The sequence below is a fragment of the Euprymna scolopes genome, chromosome 35 (assembly GCF_053919585.1).
Source record: "Euprymna scolopes isolate OS-2025 chromosome 35, ASM5391958v1, whole genome shotgun sequence".
NCBI classification, from domain to species: Eukaryota; Metazoa; Mollusca; class Cephalopoda; order Sepiida; family Sepiolidae; genus Euprymna; species Euprymna scolopes.
The window spans coordinates 43,391,824-43,414,323 of record NC_136516.1 but is presented as its reverse complement, the minus strand read 5'-3'; the positions used below and the strand labels follow the sequence as shown (position 1 = coordinate 43,414,323).

At 35.0% G+C, this 22,500-nt stretch overlaps 1 protein-coding gene across 7 annotated transcripts in view; it reads right to left on the bottom strand.

Moving 5' to 3' along the window:
* Window positions 1–22,500, bottom strand: part of LOC145259843 (coiled-coil domain-containing protein 154-like) — a 335,063-nt gene that overhangs the window by 47,758 nt on the left and 264,805 nt on the right. For 4 of the 7 annotated variants that reach the window (XM_080117680.1, XM_080117679.1, XM_080117677.1 and 1 more), the window contains 4 exons: window positions 7,897–8,016; window positions 6,643–6,719; window positions 4,793–4,889; window positions 3,599–3,685 (listed from right to left, as the gene is read on the bottom strand). In XM_080117680.1, coding sequence (XP_079973806.1) covers window positions 3,599–3,685; window positions 4,793–4,889; window positions 6,643–6,719; window positions 7,897–8,016 — 381 coding nt within the window. Of the gene's footprint in view, window positions 1–3,598; window positions 3,686–4,792; window positions 4,890–6,642; window positions 6,720–7,896; window positions 8,017–12,887; window positions 12,915–22,500 lie in introns of all 7 variants that reach the window. The other 3 variants (XM_080117678.1, XM_080117675.1, XM_080117674.1) reach the window with 1 other exon arrangement.

Here is a 22,500-nt window from a genome sequence, read left to right as displayed (position 1 = left end):
ATATATATATATATATATATATAGATAGATAGATAGATAGATAGATAGATAGATATAGATAGATAGATATAGATAGATAGATAGATAGATAGATAGATAGATAGATATAGTACAAAACTTTGTTGAAATTCAAAGACTTACATTTTTTCTTTTTTATAACTTTTGTTTATTTCATCCTGGATCTCTTCATTACAGCCGTTTCGTTAATGGGATGGCAATTTATAATTTTATGTTTTCATAAAAATCTCCTTTCTCACCCACTCGTCAGATGTTATTTCCATTCAATGTTACCAACAAACAGTTAATTTTGTACATGATAAACCTGGTGCATTCATTTGGGAAAAAGAAACTCCATCCCCATGTTGTTACCGGTCGGCCATCTTGGGTACCGTGCAAACACAAATTCTTGTTTAAAACCTTATTTTCGTATTTTTTATATCTTTGTTTTAGTCTTAATTTCCAATTTTTTCCAATTATTTGTTCTTTCCTATTTTTTTTATTACTACATTTATGCATATTTATTCTAATATTCATTTGTGTTTGGTTTCGAATTATTATTTATTAGTTAAGGTCTTTGTTTCAAGGGGAGGTCACTCTCATTGAATATATATATATATATATATATATATATATATATATATATATATATATATATATATATATAGTCTTATTTATAGTATTCAGGATTTTACTGGGTTTATATAATTCAGTAATCGTTCATATATCAATAAATTTTAAGCCAAAAAGAGATGACTTAAACTGTAAGCTACAAAATTATCATATTTCATAATTTAGCATTCATATATTGTTTTAACAAATACTAAGTCTTCAAAGAATGGATTAATAGCAACAAATAGTGTATTTCATCGTTAGTTACAATTGTTTCAAGACTATTTGGACAAATTCAAAGATTATGTCGTTTGAAAATTTTCACAAGAACAGCCTTTCTTCAGATTTATTGAATAAAAACACTTTAACAATAAAACATTATGGAAACCATTTCCCTTATAAAGAAAAGAAAACATGCAAAAATATTTTACCTATATCGCATCCTTGCAAAGTATATATATATATGCGTGTGTGTGTGTGTGTGTGTGTGTGTAGTTATATGCTGTGTAGATATGAAGAAACATCTCTTATTTTGTAATAAAAATTAATTTCATTGATAAAAGATTTTGCTGGGATTGTTTCAATGTATATATATATATATATATATAATTATTTTTTTACTATAATAATTAAATACCTACAGACACTAGTGTTTCATCCTTTCGGGATTCTTCAGTGCAGGGTGTCACGATTACTACCAGTCGAACGATTCGAACACCGCGACACGAGACATCTCTGGCTCGATTAGCGGAGGCCGTATCCATTCGGCTACCATTAATCGTGTGAAATAGCGTTGAATTTTAAACATTTTAATTTAAATGTTCATTACGTCAGACAGACAGTGATCAAATCGTTATACGATGATCTACGCATAAGAGCTAAATTGACCGACTTTTAATTCAACAGAAAGTGCTCAACGATAAGAAACGTATTTCTTAAAGGGGCTGTCATAATTATTTTTTTACTATAATAATTAAATACCTACAGACACTAGTGTTTCATCCTTTCGGGATTCTTCAGTGCAGGGTGTCACGATTACTACCAGTCGAACGATTCGAACACCGCGACACGAGACATCTCTGGCTCTGGAGTTTGGCATTGGAAGATAAATGTAATCTTTATTTAGGACTATTTTCAGGGTCTAGGTGACTTCCACCAGAATAGGCCTAGATGTAATGCAATCTTCTATTTGTATAAGAGCCAAATGCTGATGGATATTGACCGGGTAACGCCGAAATGTGTGCTGATCGACGATTACTATGCTCATTCAAGCCAAAAGGTTTTGTCAGCTAAAATATGCTTTAGAATAATCAAAATATTTGGATTAAATATTCATTTAGATTAATTTAGAAATGTTAACTTAAAAATGTTTTCATAACAATTTAGTTAACAACTTGGAAATAATGACATGTAAAAATATCAGGTGATTATCTTAATAACGTATATTAATGATGTTGTTTAGAGGGGAATGGCGTCTTTTTGAGATACGTGGAAATTAGTTAAAGAAAACATTTAGTTGGAGTCAGTAGAGGGAGAGAGACACGATCGACAGATCGTGATCGCTCCAAGCAGAGGATGTCAGAAATAGCGATAGTCAGAATGTAGACAGGACTTAGATCAGTGTGCAACTTTCAAAAAAAACTCTGGAATAAAATGTTGGCGAAAGTAAAACCTGAGGCCCTGTCGTTCTTAGGGAGAATTTTCATTGCTGTTTTTCCGTCAAAACAAAATCCAAGATGAACCAGATGTTTTTCAATTGACCAGATGTCGACAAAAACCCAAATAAATGTTGCTTGTTCTTTGCATTGTTGTAAAGATACTTATGTATATTATTGTTCAGTAATTAACTGTATTTAAATGTACATATACACACAACGAACTTTAGATATAGATGATCACTTGAAAGACTAGTCAGAAAGAGGATTCCATATGTGTGTGGACAAGTTTCCCTAACTTCTAGACAGAAGAGGACATTTCCCTAAAATAATTGAAGGGAGATTATTCGGATATCAGAAAAAAGGGAGATTACTGAGATAATTCTGGGTCACAAGATTCAAATTATTTATATTTCTTTTAAGTTTTCAATTATCAATGTTATCAATTAGACTATAAATTTTTTTATTCATCACTGATATGATTTTATATAATACCTGGGCAACGCCGGGTGTCCTTAAAAATTTGTTATAAAAATATAAAACATTCTTTCCTCAATTTTTTTTTCATTCTATGGACTTTGTGTGAATTCTATGAGTTAAAAATAATTTTAAAAATGAAAAGAATGAAGAAATCTCTGAACCCTCAGCATCTAAAGACAATAAGAGTATAGACCAGGGGGTCTTCAAACGACCCACGCGTTAAATACAGTCTGCCAAAATCTTTAATCCAGCCTGTGGTGTTCTTATTGAAAATGTAAAAATGGAAATGTGTGAAAAAAAATGTAGTGATCAATGATTAATGATTAAAAAAAATTAGGTTTTGGAGAACTGGTTTCATTAAAAAAAACTGGTTTCATTAAAAAAAACTGGTTTCATTAAAAAAAACTGGTTTCATTAAAAAAGCAAAGCCTGCATAGTTCTAAAAAGTCATCAATATGCTCCTCCCCACCATTCGAAAACTTTGCAACATCTGTTCTGTGGTAATAATGTCGTGCTTCCATATAATGTATACTACACTATCCATCCCCATTCCCAAAAGATGAGGTCTCAACGATTTTTGAAATTACCCCTTCCCTGTTGACTGTAGTATGTTGCGCGGTTCTAGGAGTCCACCCTGCCAGACTTTGCCTTCCCTCTTTGAGAAAGAGTTAATTTATTGCTAATTGCTTGAGGTGCCCTTACCGGAGAATGCCAATGGGCTGTCTAAACAGGTTTGGCAGGCCAGAGTGCTCTTTCTCTAAGGCACTGACTCTTCAATCTCACTTTCCCGACCCTTATATCACATCTTCCCGCCGTGAAAGGGAGATAAATAACTTCCAAGAGAAACGACTTACCAATTTTTGTTCGGATTGAATCTTCATTCCAAGAACTGTCTTCACGGTTTGAATCGATTCTGCAAGACGTTTAATGCTGTTCTGACACTGAAACAGATTAAAGAAAGGATGAATATTATTACTCCAAAACAGATACTACACTATGACCCCCTTCCCAAAAAGAGATGAGGTAATGCCTGAGAAGATAGTATTATGATTAACGAACGTATCCATCATCACCCTCAAAGAATAAGATAATGGATGGAAAGATACTACACTAGCCTTCTCAAAAATAAGAAAAGGTAATGCCTGAGATAAGTTGAGCGAGCATGCAGGTGCAGAAAGGGTAAAAGAATAATGTTGTGATAAGTATCAAACTTGGTTGACCGATCGGTTTGCACTGGAAGTATCTGAATGGAGATCGACATGAGGTGTTAGGTGTTCCGGTTTGAATAAGCAAAGTTAAGTTTAGTGAGTTGGGGTTTGACACATTGAGGAAACAAGATGGGTTAAACAGGTCTCCCCATAAGGGGGCGACGGTCTCCAAATGGATGTAGAGAAACGCCACAAGTTCGAGATCGTCGATTTCACTCCATGCTGCAGAAGACGAGATGCCTGAGAGTGAAATAAACCAATATATAAAAACATAAATCGTCTTGTGTCTGTCTTGTATGCAGCTTGTTATAGCAGAACCCAGCTCCCCAAGATGTTGCCAAAAGACAGAAGGTGATGCAGTAACAGATATGTCATTATAAATGTACTGTGAATTATATGTAATACACACATGCACCCACGAACACTAAATGAGTCACAGGCCGTTAAGACATTTAGGACACAAGGACAATAGTCCATTAAATAAGCAGTTAGAAACGCACGGTTGGATAAGAATGTAAAAAATAACAATATATGGAAGCATGACATTATTACCACATAACAGATATTGCACTGCACCTCCTTTTCCAAAAAATAGGGGGTAATTCATGGGAAAATGGTATCATGATGAACGAATGTATACTACACTATCCATCCCCATTCCCAAAAGAGGAGGTAATGCCAGGAAAGATGATCTTATTACAAGATACTACATGGGTACATCAATAGAAGTGATTGTATAGCTTCAGACAGACAGATACCAAATCTCCATCGGTAATAGATCCTTAATTTCTAAAATTCAAAGTTTCCAAACAGAAAAGAGGAAACACTGGATTTACTTACGTTTTCGATATCTTTGTCGGTGGCATATGGTACGGTTGGTACGTTTGATTGGGGCATTGTTGAAATTTGGTTCCGAAGCTCGTCAATATTTTCCAACCTAAGTAAAAATGAAAAAAAAAAAAAAAACAAGAAACGTTAGTTTATCCTTGCATTAGTACACATGTACTTTGCTCATTCAAAAAAAGTTGGAAATGCCGTAATGGTACATATACCTTCCTTCTCATGAGAACCCGAAGTCTCTCATGGTACACCCATCCAACCAAACAACAAATCTATGGTGAACTTCTGTTTGCATCATCTATTGTCAAAGCAATTCCAAAGTTATCCCTTCCCTACTTCTGCGGAACCCTACTACACACCCCAGAAGTAGAATGCTCACATACTCAGATTTTATTAAAAGGGATGCCGATGTCGAGAGGTGGGTGTTGGAAGCAGTTATGTGGGATCGAGATATCTTGTATGAGCATGTGAACTCTATCATCGCAACTACAGTCAAAAGATGATGATGATTATCCAATCATTTGATCACACTTTATGCATTAACTAGCGGGGTGGGGTGGGTGGTGGGCTTCGTATGGATGTAAATATGCTTAAATATGATGTTTTAATTTGATAGAGTCGTGATTTCAAAAGTAAAAAAAAAAGGTATTTGGGTGTCATCAACTAGAATCGAAACCAAAACTGAGGCATTTAAAGCTGGAGATTGAACCGACAAAACGTGACATGCATATGAACTGATAAAAAATTAAAAAATAAAAAATTAAAAATTAAAAAATTAAAAATAAAAAAAATTAAAAATTAAAAAATTAAAAATTAAAAGATTAAAAATTAAAAAATAAAAAAATAAAAAATAAAAAAATTAAAACTTAAAAAATTAAAGCTTAAAAAATTAAAAAATTAAAAAGTTAAAAAATTAAAAATTAAAAAATCAAAAATTTAAAAATTAAAAAATTAAAAAATTAAGAATTAAAAATTAAAAAATTAAAAATTAAAAAATTAAAAATTAAAAAATTAGAAAAATTAAAAATTAAAAAATTAAAAATTAAAAATTTAAAAATTAAAAAATTAAAAATTAAGAATTAAAAAGTTAAAAATTAAAAAATCAAAAATATTTCAAACACGTTCTTTCCCACTCTCTCATGTTTTGGACATGCCTCGGATCCTCTTCGCCTCAAACACGTCTCTAATATATGCTTCTCTGGACACCTGTGTCCTTTTATCTCTGCTATGACGTCACTTTGCGCAGCTGGTTTGGTCATTTGTATATCTTTTTTAAGCTGCTGCTGCTGCTATCAGCGTCAGCGGCTCTGCATACGCGGTCAAAATATGCAACAATGTTTCTTGATTACTCATCGACAATAATCCACACAAATGCACATATTTTGTGAAACGCATGTACGTCCTATGTGATACTTTTCACTAGAAATTTTTATTCTTTATGAAAATGCAACATTATTTAATTTTTTTTTTTTTACAAAGGAGTCACCACTTATCAAGTCCCGGAGGCCCTCGAGGATAAGAGTTGGTGAGTGTACAGTGGTCAAAGGGAACATGCCGTAGTAATCATTAGTAATGGAAATTTGGTTAATTGGATTACTTAAAGGGATGGTTCATAGAGAATTTGTTTGCATTGGACTTGAAGACGGCCATATTGTAGTCAGCTGAAAAGCAGGGAAACGGAAGAGAGTTCTACAGGCGTGCAGTTCTAAAAAAGAAGTTTTGTTCATGGAATCTATGTTTATGTTTGCGCACAGATAAAGAGTGTGGGGGGGATTATTGATAGTGGTTACCTTTATCTCGTGCTTCACCTTTATCGTTTGTAACAATTCAAAATTCAAAAGCGTGTTTACCTTATTTGGGATTCAGTGTTGACGCGACTTTCCACCTCGGATTTGAGAAGTTTTAATTTTTCATCAATTGAGTATAACTGAAAAATATAATATATACATATATATATATATGTGCATACTAAACTGGGGAATGCATTATACATTCTCAGAAAAGGAGTTCATTTAAAATGAATCTTAAATGAATACAATCTATATAATAAGAAGCTAACACATTTCATGTTGTACGTACATTACCGCCTTTCACACATATTTCAAATCCATATAATAATACGTTAAGTCATTTCATGTTGTGCGTACGTTATCACCTTTCACGCATATTTAAAATCTATATAATAATACGCTAACACATTTCGTGTTTCTGCGTACGTTACACACATATTAAAAAAATAAGATCATTGCTAAAGTGAAACAATTCCAACTTACATATTGCGATTTCTTTCTTTGTTTTTTTTTTTTTACTAAAAGTCATCATTTATCAATATCACATGCCACTCGAGGAAAAAGGTTAATGAGATAGATTGACACTTGAATGGCGAAGAATATTATGAGAGGATTGGAAATAATAAATAGAATCAAGAAAGTTTGATTACTTAATTATTATATTCTTAATTGTTATTATCATCTGAAAAAGTTTGCAGGTTAAATTGACTAAAATGTTGTGAATACAACGAAGATGAGAGCACTAATCCGAATAATTCAAATAATGAATCCTCATCTCAAAAAATCCGAACTATCGATCACATGAATGGATTCTGTGGTTGAGAGAGTTATAAAACGTTTTCTTGTCACAATCTGCATTTTTTATAGGATATTTGGAGGGCGGGGGCAGAATTCTTTTGTGATGTAGACGGATTGAACGATAGTAGTTTCTTTTCAGCCAAGAAAAAGAACTCACAGCACAATTCATTTGTTAGAAAAATATAAAATTATTATTTTATTGTTTGCCTTATGAGCGCGCTTCCAAAGAGTAGACAGAGGGGGGAAGTAAGAGGGGGCCGATTCAGACTCGTGCTAATTCGCACTTTTTGATGGACTGGCTTGTGCTTCCCTGCATGTATACATATTGACCTGTTCCCTAGCAGGCGTTTCGACCCAACAGCTGTGGGGGTCAATTACTTGACCTATTTACCTTCGGCGACATCAGTTTTGACAGCTTCACTCCATTGTTACTGAACGTTATACGCATGTGTGTGTGTGTGTGCACAGTTTCAATACAAGACACTTTTACAAAGGATCAGCAAAATGTTTACTTACGTCATTTGGAAACTGTTCCATTTTATTTTTGTAATCTTTCAATTCGTTGTTGATGGCTTCATGTGCTTTATTTATTCCATCAATTTGGATCTGGATTCGATGCGTTAATTCCTTAAAATCCTGTTGACAAACAAAAAAACAGAAATTGGTGCAGGATGCATTTTGTCAATAATAAGAGAGAAAAAAAAACAAAAGAGTTTATTTTCTTATTTCTGGAAATCAAAAATATATCTAATTCCACTCTGATACGAATCGAGAACTGAATAACAGCTCAGTTTTCTGCATCAACTTCAGAAACGTTCGGACCTACTTCAAACACTTGGACATCTTTTTATGATTTCCACAACACTGACGCCATTCCTGTCAGACGTCTTTTACAATTGCAATAGTTTCAGACTTTCTTTCTGTTGAAAATTATACATTATTAACATTGTTGTCGATTAATCAGCATTCACAGGACCTTTTTCTTTTAGTTGGTGTAACCAGATCAGTTTGTCAGAATATGGCTTCCTGACTCAAATGCACCTACATTAACACCTTTTTGTTTTTTTTTGTCTGTTTTTTAACTCTTTGCACATCTAAATCATATTCTGCAAAGTTCAAAATAAAATCAACAGTTCCTCCCTTTCCCTTCCCTCTTTTTTACACTCCCTACTCAACCAAACCAAAATCTACGAATAAATATTTGAAGATATAAAGAACTTGAAGCATAAAAACTTTTTCCAAAATAACTGGATTTGGCATTAAATAACCTGAAAAGGTTTGATATGCCGTAAAACAAAACAACCAAATCAAACTTCTTTTAGCTTCTCTTTTAAATCCATCGCCTCTAAAATATTGATTGCATTTAATTACGTGAAAATTGGCCTTTTGTTTTTCCTGTGATACTATACTCCGAATAAATTGCACATTTTGGTTATGTTGATAGGGTCGAGCAACATAACAAAATATATATAAGGACTAAAACACAATAGTATCACCACATGGACCCTTCTAAACACTATGTATAGTTCCTATGTATGGTTGTTATAGTCACAACGTTTCGGCCGTTTTACCCTCCGGCCTACATCAGGTGTTTTGTATCGAACTGGGGAACCGTTTGTTAGGAGTCTCGAACCCAACCCTTTATTATTAATAGGGGTTGTACCGTGTTTGGACTCCAGCTAGGCTCTGGGACATAGTTGCTGATTCCCTGTTTTGAATGTTACTTTTTTTTTTTTTTTTTTTACTGCCTTCGTTCAGGATTGAACTCAGCACCTTTGGGTAACTGTAAACTTTGATGCAACGTCTAGGACCACTCGGCCATATGTCACTGTCAGTCCGACAATCTCAATCAATGAAAACACCTCATCTCAAAAATACAGACAATTACTACTATGTATAGTGATCAAATGGTAACAGACAGAATCACAATGAGAAAGACAGAAGCAGTCTCTGACAAGCCATTACTTCTGTACTTTCTGTAATTTCTGTCAGTAACGTGCAGAGAACATTTTCAGGGCAGGTACTCAAGTGAAATAAGAAAACGGCAAAAATATAGTAATGGTGGGGCACAGGCATATAATACATTCCTCTGAAAAGGGCACTTTTTAAACAGAAGTAAAAAGGGGCAGGTGCTTGCAGCCCCTTCTTTGCACGTCTCTGCTTTCTGTACTTTCTGTAAACTGCATCACAATGACCAAGACAGAAACCATTACTTTTGTACTTTCTGTAAATTGCTAACTCCATCTACTTGTTGTCTAATTTCTTTTCGCCCTTTTAAAATGACAACAGTTTTCTTACAAATAAATTCGAATGTCTGCTGGAGAGAACTTGAATGCCTACTAGACACTATCCTCCATTGTCTAAGGTCTCTCTTTATAGGGGTTTGTCAGTATAACTTGGCATCAGGATACATCCCGTACAAGTAAACCCTGACTAAATATTCAAAATAACATACTATTTACAGCATAAATAAGATCTCCTTGCTATGGCTATCCCACACTGGCTTATATGAAGAATGGTGCACCTTACCCAATTGATATTGCCTCTAGTAACAGCACTAAGATAGATATTCCACTAGACTAGATAAATTCTTGTCCTAGAATACAGTAAGACCAAGAAACCACAAGAAACATATACTATAACATAGTTAATTGGTCAATTGGTGAAAGGTACATCTATATTCTTCAAATTTTTACTAATTCAATGTATGAGAGGTTAGGGAGAATTTTAATGGAATATTCGAATATCTGTGTATCTCATATGGAGATCAAGTGGTGTTAGCCACAGGAAGAGAGAGAGGTAGAAAGAGAAAGGGAGAAAAAGACCCACATGAAGGTTGCCAACATCTATGCTGAAAGTGGGACTGACTGGATTTGAACTTGATACAATCAGATCATTAGTCTGTATCGTTAGCCATTTTACCACTTACACCACCACCATCACCACCACCACTAAATCACTTTGCAGTGTTTATTGATAACTTTTCGTCTTGACACGCGAAGACTACTTGACTTTTGAGAATTTCAATTGAAGTAAAATGGCACAAAAAGATAAACCTGTCTTGTTTTTTCCCTTTTATAGACATAGCATAGCTGGGGGTGTTCTTAAAGATACGCACAGTGAGTCCACTTCAGCAGCAGAATCAGCTGGTCGAATTTATGTAGTCGTAGTGGTGATGTAGCAGCCAAAGTTTCCATCGTCCCTTCTCACTGTCATTGCTGATGTATTCCTATTTTTTTTTTAAATGAAATCTATACACGTTATTAATAATAAAAGAAAAAGGAATAGCACCATTTCGTTAGGTTTGAATAATATCTTGGGGATTTTATATTTTCTTCAGAGTACACGACTAAATTCAATAAACTTATGTCATTCTGATTACCGCGTTCTGTCTAGCAGAAGTCATGGCGGTGTATACCAAGGAAATGTCCCTTCTGATTAATGTTTACCTAATGATTTCTAGTTTTCATGTAATTGAAAATTTAATAACGTTAAATTGGTCTTTTTCTTCAGAATTTTTGCTAAAACAAAATACTTTAGATGTGAAATATTTTAGATGTTTATTTTAAACTAGCAGGAAGATCCGACGTTGCCCAGAATTGAATGATGATCAACAAATGTTTTACACTCCCATATTTTTATTGTCATCGAAACCAGTGAAATTGCCAATGTTTTTTAAAATCCAATCAAATCGATTAATTGCCTAGTCTAGTTGGTGCATCAAGAGAAATCTTCGCATTCCTCCCGCAGTTACTTAGTCCACAATACATTGTAGTCTACATTGCACTGTAGAGAACCTACTATTAATTATCTAAAATCATTTTTTAATATAGAATAGCTTGAATTAAAGTTTAAAATGCAAAAGTCAAGTATCATGGTTCAGTTGTGCTCTAAACAGAAACATTCCTTTCGAATGTGCCTTTGTCATATCAAAAAAACTGTTGGTTTTATATACCAGGCCTTACTGCTTGTGCGGTGATAATGGCTTGAATTTAAGTTTAAAATAAAAAAATTCAAGTATCATTGTACAATTGTGCTTTAAACAGAAACATTCATTTCGAACACGCCCCTGTCATTTCAAAGAACCTACTGTTGATTTTATATGCCGGGCTGTTTGATTTGTGTGGTAATAAAACTTCTAAAATGCACTTGCGATGTTAGGCTGTGTAAGGTGTTAACTTTGGTTAAAATCGCCTGTTCTTTCTTTCATCAGATTATTTCGATTATCGATTATCGATACTTATCGAAGACATTCCGATACAAAACGTATCTAAGGACAGTGATAGATACATAAAGTACCTTTGTGTGAATATTTTTAAAATCGGCCCAGCCGTTTTCGAGTCCATAGGGAACAAACACACACACATCCACACATACGCAAAGAAAGTTCTTCGTTATAATAGTAAAGATAAAGATTAAAAATACTTTATTGAATTGGGATTCAGAATACAAGACTTCTTTGTTTTTAATTCACGTTGCATTGGTAGGTAGAGGTTAGGGAATCTTTCATAGCCATCTGCAAGAGTTTCTCTGGTGGCGGTGAATTAAAATCAATTGGGGGGGATATTATTTATTGGATAAGTTTTTTTATGATGTGTAATAAAAAAAATTATTCCAAATAAAGACTATTTTTAATGTAAATAAAGACTATTTTTAATGTAAATTATTTCCAAATAAAGACTATTTTTAATGTAAACTTTTAAAATATATTTTTATTACATAAAACCATTCTGAAAAAAAAACCTTTCAAAGTAAAAATTTAAAAATATTTTTTGATTGCAACATATTTTATTAAAATTAAAACTATTTCGAAAAAGAAGCATTTCAAAATAAACACTATTTATGTAAAAATTTTAAAATTAAACTGAAATTATGTAAACCTTAATCAGAAGGGATATTTCTTTGGTACACACCGGCATGACATCAGCTAAACAGAAACCAAAGATCAAAATGAAAAAGGTTTATTGAATTTAATTGAGTATACATGTATGCGCATAAGACAAACTTACCCTCCTTTTCTGGTGGTGGGAGGGAGAGGCAGTCATCGAAATCAAACCGCTAATTTCAGTGAGTCAGTGGCAACAGAAATATCGCCCTTCCTTATTCACCACGTAAGTCTGACGACTTCCTGTCTTTGTGACGTAACTGCCGGGGTACAATATCTTAATCTAACTTTAAATGGAAATTTCCATGCTAATTAATTTTTAACCTTACATTGAAATTCACTATACAAACTTTATCTTTGGAGACCTGTATCTAAATATAGTCATACACACATAATATAAAATATTTTGATTATAAGATTCAAGAGTTTGGTTAATCATTTTTATTGCATGGCAAAAACAGATTCTTAAAAACGTCTTACAAAAGCGACTACAAAAAATAAAAAGAATCGCTCTAAAAAGGTGACTACAAAAAAACGAAAAAAACAAAATTCTAAAAAATACTACAAGAAATGATGCAAAAAAAGAAGCTGCAAGAAAAAAATGATGAAAGGAAGATGTTACCTCTGGATTTCGTATAGTTTTCTTTAGCTGAAATTTAAAAGAAGTTCAGGACTTAATTAAAGACAAACAAAAAATGCATCAGGAGCAGTTACATAAGTGAATGATTGTGTTTGACATTCGAGTGGGTCATTTAGTACATTATTAGCTTGTATGTTAACTAGTATATAGGTTAGCTCATACATATGTTAGCTTATACTTATGTTAGCTAGTAGGTATCTTAGCTAGTACTTATGTTAACCACCGTATATGTTAGCAAGTACACGTGTTCGTGCATATGTTAGCTATTATGTATATTAGCTAGTAGGTATGTTAGCTAGTAAGTATATTAGCTATTATGTATATCAGCTAGTATGTATATTAGCAGTTATATATGTTAGCTAGTATATATATTAGCTGCTATGTATGTTAACAAGTATATACAGGGTGGCCCACTTAAAAGTAGCCCCAGCTCTCTCATTTTTCTCAAATGAATGTTTTTCAGATTAAGCGGCCCACTTAAAAGTAACCTAATCTCTCTAATCTTTCTCTAAACAACCAGCTGAAACCACAAGACGAAATGCAATTCTTCTTTCTAACAAGATGACGCTGCATGCCAAACATCTCACAGATCACTGACACAAGTCCATGAAATTTTTATGGAATAGAGAACAATAAGCAAAGAATTATGGCCACCACATTCCTCGGACTGGTCATTATGTGATTTTTATCTTTGGGGGACTTTAAAACAAAAAGTTTATGCAAATGATCCTCACAATCTAGACCAATCTAGGACATTACCAAAGCTATCAGGAGAATCACCAGAGATCTACAGGCAGTATCTGCAAATGTTGTTAAACGTGCTCAGAAATGCATAGATGTCAATGGGGAGCAATTCCAGCATCTTTTATAACACTACAGTTAATTTAAATAATAAAAGAATGTTCCTCCCTCTCTACTACATTTTATGGGCTATTTTTTAAGTGGGTCACATTATACATTAGCTATTTTTTACATTAGCTAGTATATATATTAGCTATTATATATGTTAGCGAGTACCTATGTTTGTGAGTATATATATTAGCCACTATATATGTTAGCTAGTACATTTGTTATCTACTATGTATGTTAGCTAGTATATATTTTAGTTATTATGTATGTTAGCTTGTACATATGTTAGTGGTGAGTTATGAGACAGGAAACAGGGTAAAGAAGTGATCAAAGACTTAACGATGATTGAAAAAACAGAATTGGTAGAGCAGAAGTCTATGAACGAGCAGTCAGACATGACGTCACACATGACTGACAGCAGGAATTGTATAAGAAAAATCTTGCTTAATCTTACTAGAAGCGATCAAGAGAGAAGACGTGTAATATGAGTTAACAAGCTTGTATCAGGCAGAACTTCCACAAACAGAACTTCTTCGCACGTGACTATAGGACTGCTTCCCTGCAGATAACAACATTATCATTTTCAAATCCAATACCAACAGATTCCTGTTATAAACGATCCCCACTAGTAATTTGAGCTTGGCCCATTCTATCAATCATTTTCCAATCCTCTCAGAATGTTCTTCATCTTTCAACTGGCAATCATTCGATCACGTTAGCCCTGACCCTCTACTGGCGTTTGGCCTTGATAAGTGGAGATACGTTAGTAAAAGAAAAAAGCGAAACTGAGGAAACCAGTCTTAATGCCGAATTGACAACGGCATATCTCCAGTTTTATGCAAATTCAAATGATGTTTGAGTAAATTGAGATCAGATATAAAAATCAATCTCGCTTTATGGATAGACTTAAGTCAAAGTGAATATTATCAAAAACTCGTTTAAATTTATATTCAAAAGTTACGGCCCATAATTTTAGTATTTTATCGCGGGTGATTCTGGCAACCATCCAAGTCTCTCAGTCGCAGAGCAAGTCTTATCGACTTGCAAAGAGATGAAACTACAAAATGCCTCAAGTCGTTTCTCGATCTCAACCTTTTTATTGCGAGTTATTGCGGCATCGCTCCTTCACTCTTTCTATCGTTAATTAAATTTCCTTATGGACCCTAACCGAATATACTCGCAAAGATGAGAATACAAGAATTAACAGTTCAGTATTATTAATTTGGTACTTGTACAGTTTAATCAAGACATTAAAAAATGAAAATATCGAAAAAGGGGTATATTGTACGCATCCGTTATGGACTGAAGATCTAAAAAAATTCACTTAATTTGATCAAGTAGTTTTTATTTTTTGTTTTTTGTTTTTTACAGCGGAAAAACACATTTTTATGACAGTGCATTGAAGGTAGCCATCTTTGAATTTTTGAACACGTCACGGGGAGATAACTTAGTTTAAAGCGCCGACACTCCCTCCCCATCTTTAATACTAGCTTTTCTTCCTAAAAATCGAACCTTTTGCTCGGTATCATAACAAATTGTTTTTTCGCTGTAAAAAAAACTACTTGATAAAATTAAGTAAAAAATTTTTTTCGGAGAACTTCATTCCATAACGGATACGTGCAATATAACCTTTTTTCGATATTTTCATTTTTTTTTTTTTATGTCTTGATTAAACTGTACAAGTACCATTAATTTTTTTTATCAAAATTTTGGCAGGATCTTTCGTGATCCTAAATCTAAAACTGACTTCTTTTAATTGTATCTAAGTAGTAGGAGTGCGTTAAATACATGTGAGCTGAAAAAAAGGCCTATTTCATGACAACATGACGTCACTCAAGCGGTTTCGCCCTCGTCTCTCTAATGATATACCACTATGCTAAAACTTAATTAATCAACATCGGGGGGGGGTCGATTTTATTCAATTTAATTTTTCTGTTTTCTTTTTTTATATACATTTTAATTACGAAAAGATTACATGCTAAAATATTCCTCGGTTTAAATACATGTCTGCTGAAAAAAAACTATTATTTCATGACAACATGACGTCACTCACAAGATTTCGTCTCCCTATATCTAATTATCTGCCACTATTCTCTAGCTGAATTAATCAACGTTTCGACTTGCAAAGAGACGAAACGACGAAATGCCTCAAGTCGTTTCTCTATCTCAACCTATTTCTTGAGAGCTATTGCTGCATCGCTTCTTCCTTCTTTCTATATTTAATTGTAATCCCTATGGACCCCAACCTAGCATGCTCGCAAACATGAGAATACAAGAATTAGCATGACGTTTCTGAATTTTTTGAGAGGAGGATTGGTTATTACTATCATTTGGATTTCATTCATTCCTTGTCTGCAAGGACCCGTTAGAGTACTTACAAAAAAATCAATTGTAAAAGTGATATTCTCCTGAAGGTTGAAGGTTCAATTCTCAGCGTGGGAGACCAAAAAATATTTGCATATTACTTAGAACCTTTATTCATCCATGGCTGACGGAACAAGACCATGTGTAACACCAAAGAGAGGCCACATCAGATCAGTAGGGTCGATGTGACGTTTTTTGTGTTAAATGTAATATTCAATCCCGGGCGAACGCCGGTTACAGAAAAAAAAAAAAAATTTTTTTTTAGTTAATATTTTTATGTGTCAAAATCTTGTTGAAGTACCATACGGTCGGGGGATAAAAATAGAAATCACATGCTAAACTTCAAAGCGAAAGATTACTTAAAACATTTTTTTAACCAAAATACGCTCGCGTTTGAACTAAACGAGCCAACACAAAATATTCCGAAACAGAGATTTGAAATGTCGGTCGGCTTGAAATGTGGTGTTTGACAGGTGAAATGTCGGATCGTTTTTGATCTGAGAAACACACACACACACACACACGAAACAGATCGGGCCTGATAAAAGAATTAATGACGTCAGCCCAAGGTTCGACATGAATTGTTTTTTCAATATGTATTATCTGAGAAACTTCAGAATGATAATATGTTTTGGGCGTAAATAGAATATTTTGGGGAAATACTCAAATCTGCCGATGCACAAAGGACTTCAAAAGCAAGCCAGTGTTTATTTCCAATTATGACTTATCTAAAAATGTCTTTTGGCAAATTGTTTTGGGAGCTAAGGGAAATTCTGACATGTAAAGAATTTTTTTTTTTTTTAAATCACACGGATGTTTTTACAAAACAAATAATTCAAAGAGGAAAGAAGATCAAACGGATATTTTTAAATAGATGAAATCTGGTGATCTATTACAAGCTAAAAATAATATTTCCTCTGATTATCAGTTGATAATATGGAAAAAAAAACATTATCGAGAAGGCGGGGTCAGGCAAGTTGGGGAGGAGTCAATTTGATTTTGGAAATTGGGGGCGGAAAAATAATACCTGCCACAGGCCAAATTGACCAATGAGAAGGAATCAGGTGGATTGTTATCAATCAATTTGATTGGTCAAAGACGAACTTAGGCGTCGTCATTATTCAAGGGTTTTACTATATAAGATCTGTAAAACTCGATTTAATGAGATAGAAGGAGATAGAAGAAGAGAGAAGATAGAGAGAGATCTTTGGAGAGACAGAGACAAAGGTCTCGGCAGAGGAACCCAGCCACCCAACTTCTCTCTCCCCCTCGCTGGTCGCCAGAGAGCTCAATTTGCAACTTAATAGAATTCAGAGGACCTAGGAAGAGACCAGCCAGAACACCTTAACGATAATTACAACGGTCCGCGACTCCGACAGAGTATTTCAACAAGAAGAAGCTCATTCACAAATCTAATTGCTTGCTTCCATTTAATCTTCAATTGTACATACGTCTGTAGATAATCATTTATGAATTTCCTAAATACATTATATATCAACCAACCTCCGGAGTTTGTTTGCTGATGTGCTGTTGTTCCATGTAACTTCATTTCTTTTACTTGCCACTTGTGACCCCGTTCCTATCAACGAACACCCAGTCAACAGGACGACCAACTAGACGATCAAGAAGAACAGGCCTTGAGGACCGTGCAACCGAGAAGAGTCCTCCAACGCCTTGACGAGGACTCACTGAGTGACGCGACGTACCAACGGTTGGCAGACCTGGTTGCCCAGTCGACATAATTAATTACCCGGTGACTAGGATAGTCATAATTGGGCATCGACCCAGGGTTAAGATCATAACTGGGCCGCGATCAGAGGTTTAAGGTCGTGTAAGGTCACGTGTAAGGTCACATTTGGTGCCGTGACCAGGATCTTGACCCTGAAAGGTTTCTACGGCACATCAACTGGAGAGAAGGATCAGAAGAAAAACCACGGCACAACGTCTGTTAAGGAGAGGAAACGTTTCTGAATTTTTTGAGAGGAAGATTGGTTATTACTATCATTTGGATTTCATTCATTCCTTGTCTGCAAGGACCCGTTAGAGTACTTACAAAAAAATCAATTGTAAAAGTGATATTCTCCTGAAGGTTGAAGGTTCAATTCTCAGCGTGGGAGACCAAAAAATACATTTGCATATTATTAGGACCTTTATTCATCCATGGCTGACGGAACAAGACCATGCTACCCCCTTGAAGTAAATAAAGGATTCCGTTGGAAATTCCATCCAAATTCCCGAGTTCGACAGAAACATTCCCGAGTTCGACAAGATACACCTGAAGAAGGTCGGAGGTTACATCGAACGAAATGTTGTGGAAATCACTTTTAAGATGAGAACAGTAGTCCGAATAATCCAAATAATATGAAGAATTAGCAGTTCAGTATCTTGTTTAATTAAAATTCTCTCAACTGACAATTATTCTATCTCATTAACCCTTTTCTTCGAGTGCCCTTTGACTTTAAAGACTGGTGATCCTTTAGTAAATCTAAAAGGCTTTACACACAGTGGACTCTCTCTCTCTCTCTCTCTCTCTCTCTCTCTCTCTCTCTCTATCTATCTATCTATCGCCTTCTTTCTCTTTTTCTCTTTCTGTTTTGGCAATGAAAGTCACCATTATGAGACAATCGCAGCTTAACATAATTAACCAACTATGATAAAATTAATTTATTTTCTGATTGTTTTATTTAATGCTAGCATTTTTTTAGTCTATAAATTCTGGCTTCCATCTTATCTCGCAATTACTTATAACGTCACCAACTAACTTCGGAAGACCCCCCCCCCATCCGCTTTTCTTTTATATCGTAAGTTTCTTAAAACGTGACTAGCTAAAGTTCAGAATAAAATCACGCTTTTCTTTTAACGGTTAATTTAAAAAAAAAAAATCTTCTGAACGCTATTAAAAGTTAAATTCTTCACTAGTTTGCATTTTGGAGACGGAAGTGTTTTTGAGATAAGTGATTTCAATATTAATTCGCACTTTTTATTTTTAGATTCAAATATTAATAACTACATTTTATTTCAGTATTTAATTTATGTATTTCTGTTGTATTAAATGCTAGCTTTTTTTCTCGTCCAGAAATGTTGATTTATCTACCAAGTTGATTGCAAAAATAGATCAGGTAATTGTATTCATTCTTAGTTCGTGTGAGGGGAATCTATCACCATACTTTCCCTTAAACACGCCAGTTGCACTTTTATTAAGTACAATACTTAATAATTTTTTTTTTTAATGGAGAGTAGAAAACGCATTGTGGATGCGTTATCGGCAGCTCCCATTACTCTCGCTTCTTTTTATTTGTCCCTCAGTCCTCATTTTTTAATGAGTGATTTTTCTGACAAACGGAGAAGAAAAAGCTGTATTCTAGGTTGGCAGTATTTTGCGTGAACAGTCGACAGAGATGTCGGAAATTTTCTGTTTCTATGTCTATCCTTGTAGCAATGTCACTAGTAAGGGTGCTGGAGGTAAACGTTTTATCTGGGCTGACGTTATAATCAGGGACCCGAACCTTAGATTAACCACTAAGGAGGCTGTCCTATCAGCAGGTGCAAAGTACTGGGGCTGCTGTATTGCCATTTAGTGAATGGATTCTGGACCATGCAGTAGCTTCTGGTGGGGCCTCTCGATGCCATATTAGTGGGTAATTGTTATGGCTTTACCTTATCATGTTCTACAAAAAAAAAAATGTCTTCGTTTCTTTTTTTCTCTTAGTTTCTCCTCTCTGCCCTGCTTTAAGCAAATCTGACAACCTAGTCCACAAATTCCAAAATTCCATCATGACAAGTTTCAAGAAAAAATACAGGATTAAACTCGGATCTCCAACTTCCAACGTAGACCCCCACTACCATGTATCCTTCTCCAACATCAGGGGTCTACGTTCTAACCTTCCAGAGGTTGAAACCCAATTACAGGAGACTAAACCAGACCTTTTATTTTTAAGCAAAACTGGCATTGGGCAGGCTATTAAAGGATGCTCTAACAACTTCTAAATCTGACCCCCAAGATCGCCATGGGCATGGAATATGTGCCTATATTAAAGATGGCTTTCCATGTGGTAATGATATCTCCAGAGAAACACCTAACTTACCCTATATGTGCTTCCGGGTTGCATTAGCTCACACTACTGCGTTTATATTTACTATCGCCTCCACAACAGCGGAGTTACTATCTTTAAAAGTATATCTGAGAAAATTGACCAAGTCCTATCTGCTTATCCTTCAGCTAACATTCACGTAGGTGGAGACTTCAATGTTCACAATGTGGAATGGTTGACTCACTCAAATAAGACCGATGATGAGGGGAGGTTCTGTCATGATTTCTCCATTGCTTATGACCTCACTCAGATTGTTCACGAACCCACCCATGTGCCCGACAATGACGGCCAGTATGCGAGTCTACTAGACCTTTTTCTCACAACTTGCCTTGAACTATGTTCAGTTTCTGTTCTGTCTCCTCTTGGATCTTCCGAACACTCTGTTGTATCAATTAAGATAAAAATAATAATAATAATAATAATAATGATAATAATAATAATAATAATAATAAGTCCCCAGACGTACCTCTCCACCGTACAGTATATTGATACACTAAGGCTGACTGGGATAGCTTCTGCACATTTATATCGGATCTACCTTTGCATTCCATGTTTAAAAAGGATGTGTCCTCTATAGTATCAAACCTGACCGAATGGTTAATTGTAGGTATAGACCGTTTCATACCCTCGAAAAGTTCCAGCAAAAACCTAACAGCCAGCCATGGTTCTCTCCAGAATGTGCTGCTGCCATTGCGCACAGAAATCACTTTTTCCACTGCTTCCAACGTAATTGATGTATGGAAACTAAAGCCACTTTCAGGACTGACAGCAACCATTGTAAGAAAGTAATAAAGAATGCAAGAGAGTTGTATGCTCAGTCTGTCAAGTCCAAAGTAGCTGAGCAGCAGCTTGGTTCCGACCAGTTTTGGCAAATAGTAAACATAATCCTGAACAGAAGCGTGTGTTCTATCCCAACTATCATCAATGGACCTGAGTTAATCTCGTCAGCATCAGACAAAGCCAAACTCTTTGTCAAGAACTTTGCAGCTAATTCTACCCTTTGCGACCAAGGCCGCCAACTCCCAATATTTCCTCCTGTATCAGAAAACACGCTATGTGATATACACATATCTGTACGTGATGTTGCCAAGCTAATCAAAAACCTTGATTCAAGTAAAGCAACCGGCCCTGACGGTATTCCAATTATAGTACTCAAAAAACTTCAACCAGAACTAGCGCTCATACTTACAAAACTGTTTAAACGTTGTCTTAAGGAGAATTGCTTCCCATCACCCTGGAAAATCTCATCAGTATGCCCTGTATTTAAGAATTCAGGTGATCGCTCATCCCCCTCTCAGTACAGACCAATAAGTCTCCTGTGTGTCATGAGTAAGTTGCTGGAATCTGTGTTAAATACAGAAGTAATCAACCATCTCAGCAAAAATAACCTTCTTAGTGACATGCAATATGGTTTCCATTCTGCTAGATCTACAGCAGATGTGCTTACAGTTATATCTCATAGGATTAGTGAATCTCTCGACGGAGGCAACCTTTCTAGGGCAATTGCTCTTGACATATCAAAAGCGTTTGATAGGGTATGGCATAAAGGTTTACTTCACAAGATCTCTAGCCATGGTATAGCTGGAGATGTCTCCTCAATTATTAAATCATTTCTTTCTGATAGGTTCATAAGAGTAGTAGTTGAGGGGCAAAAATCAGAAGCTCACAGTATTAATGCTGGAGTCCTTCAGGGGTCCATCCTGGGTCCAACTCTTTTCCTGATCTACATTAATGATCTTCCAAATCACATCCTTACATCATTTGTAGACATTTATTCTGATGACACTACCATTTATGGTAGCACATCTAAAACAGTAAACGACTAAGTTCTCTTCGATTCTCTCTCCTCTGATCTTGATCACGTTGTACAATGGGGAAAGGAGTGGCTGGTTACTTTTAATGCATCTAAAACCAAGCTTCTCTCTTTACATCATCAACGTTCTGATCCACATCTGGCATCAATTGAAATGAATGGCTCTCGTCTTGAGGAAGCCTCAAGTTTTGACAAGCTTCTGGGCTTGACCTTTACTCCTGATCTTAAATGGAACACGTACATCAAATCTGTTTCCAAGACCGCTGGAAAAATGGTGGGATCCTTCTATCGATCCAGTAGATATCTCACTGCTGATGCAATTCTCTATCTATATAAGAGCCAGGTATGTCCAAGGATGGAATACTGTTGCCACATCTGGGCAGGAGCTGCTAGAAAGGACTTGTCCTGCCTTGATAGAGTTCAAAATAGACTTCGTAGCCTCATAGGAGATGCCCTTTTCTCTTCCCTGCAACCTCTT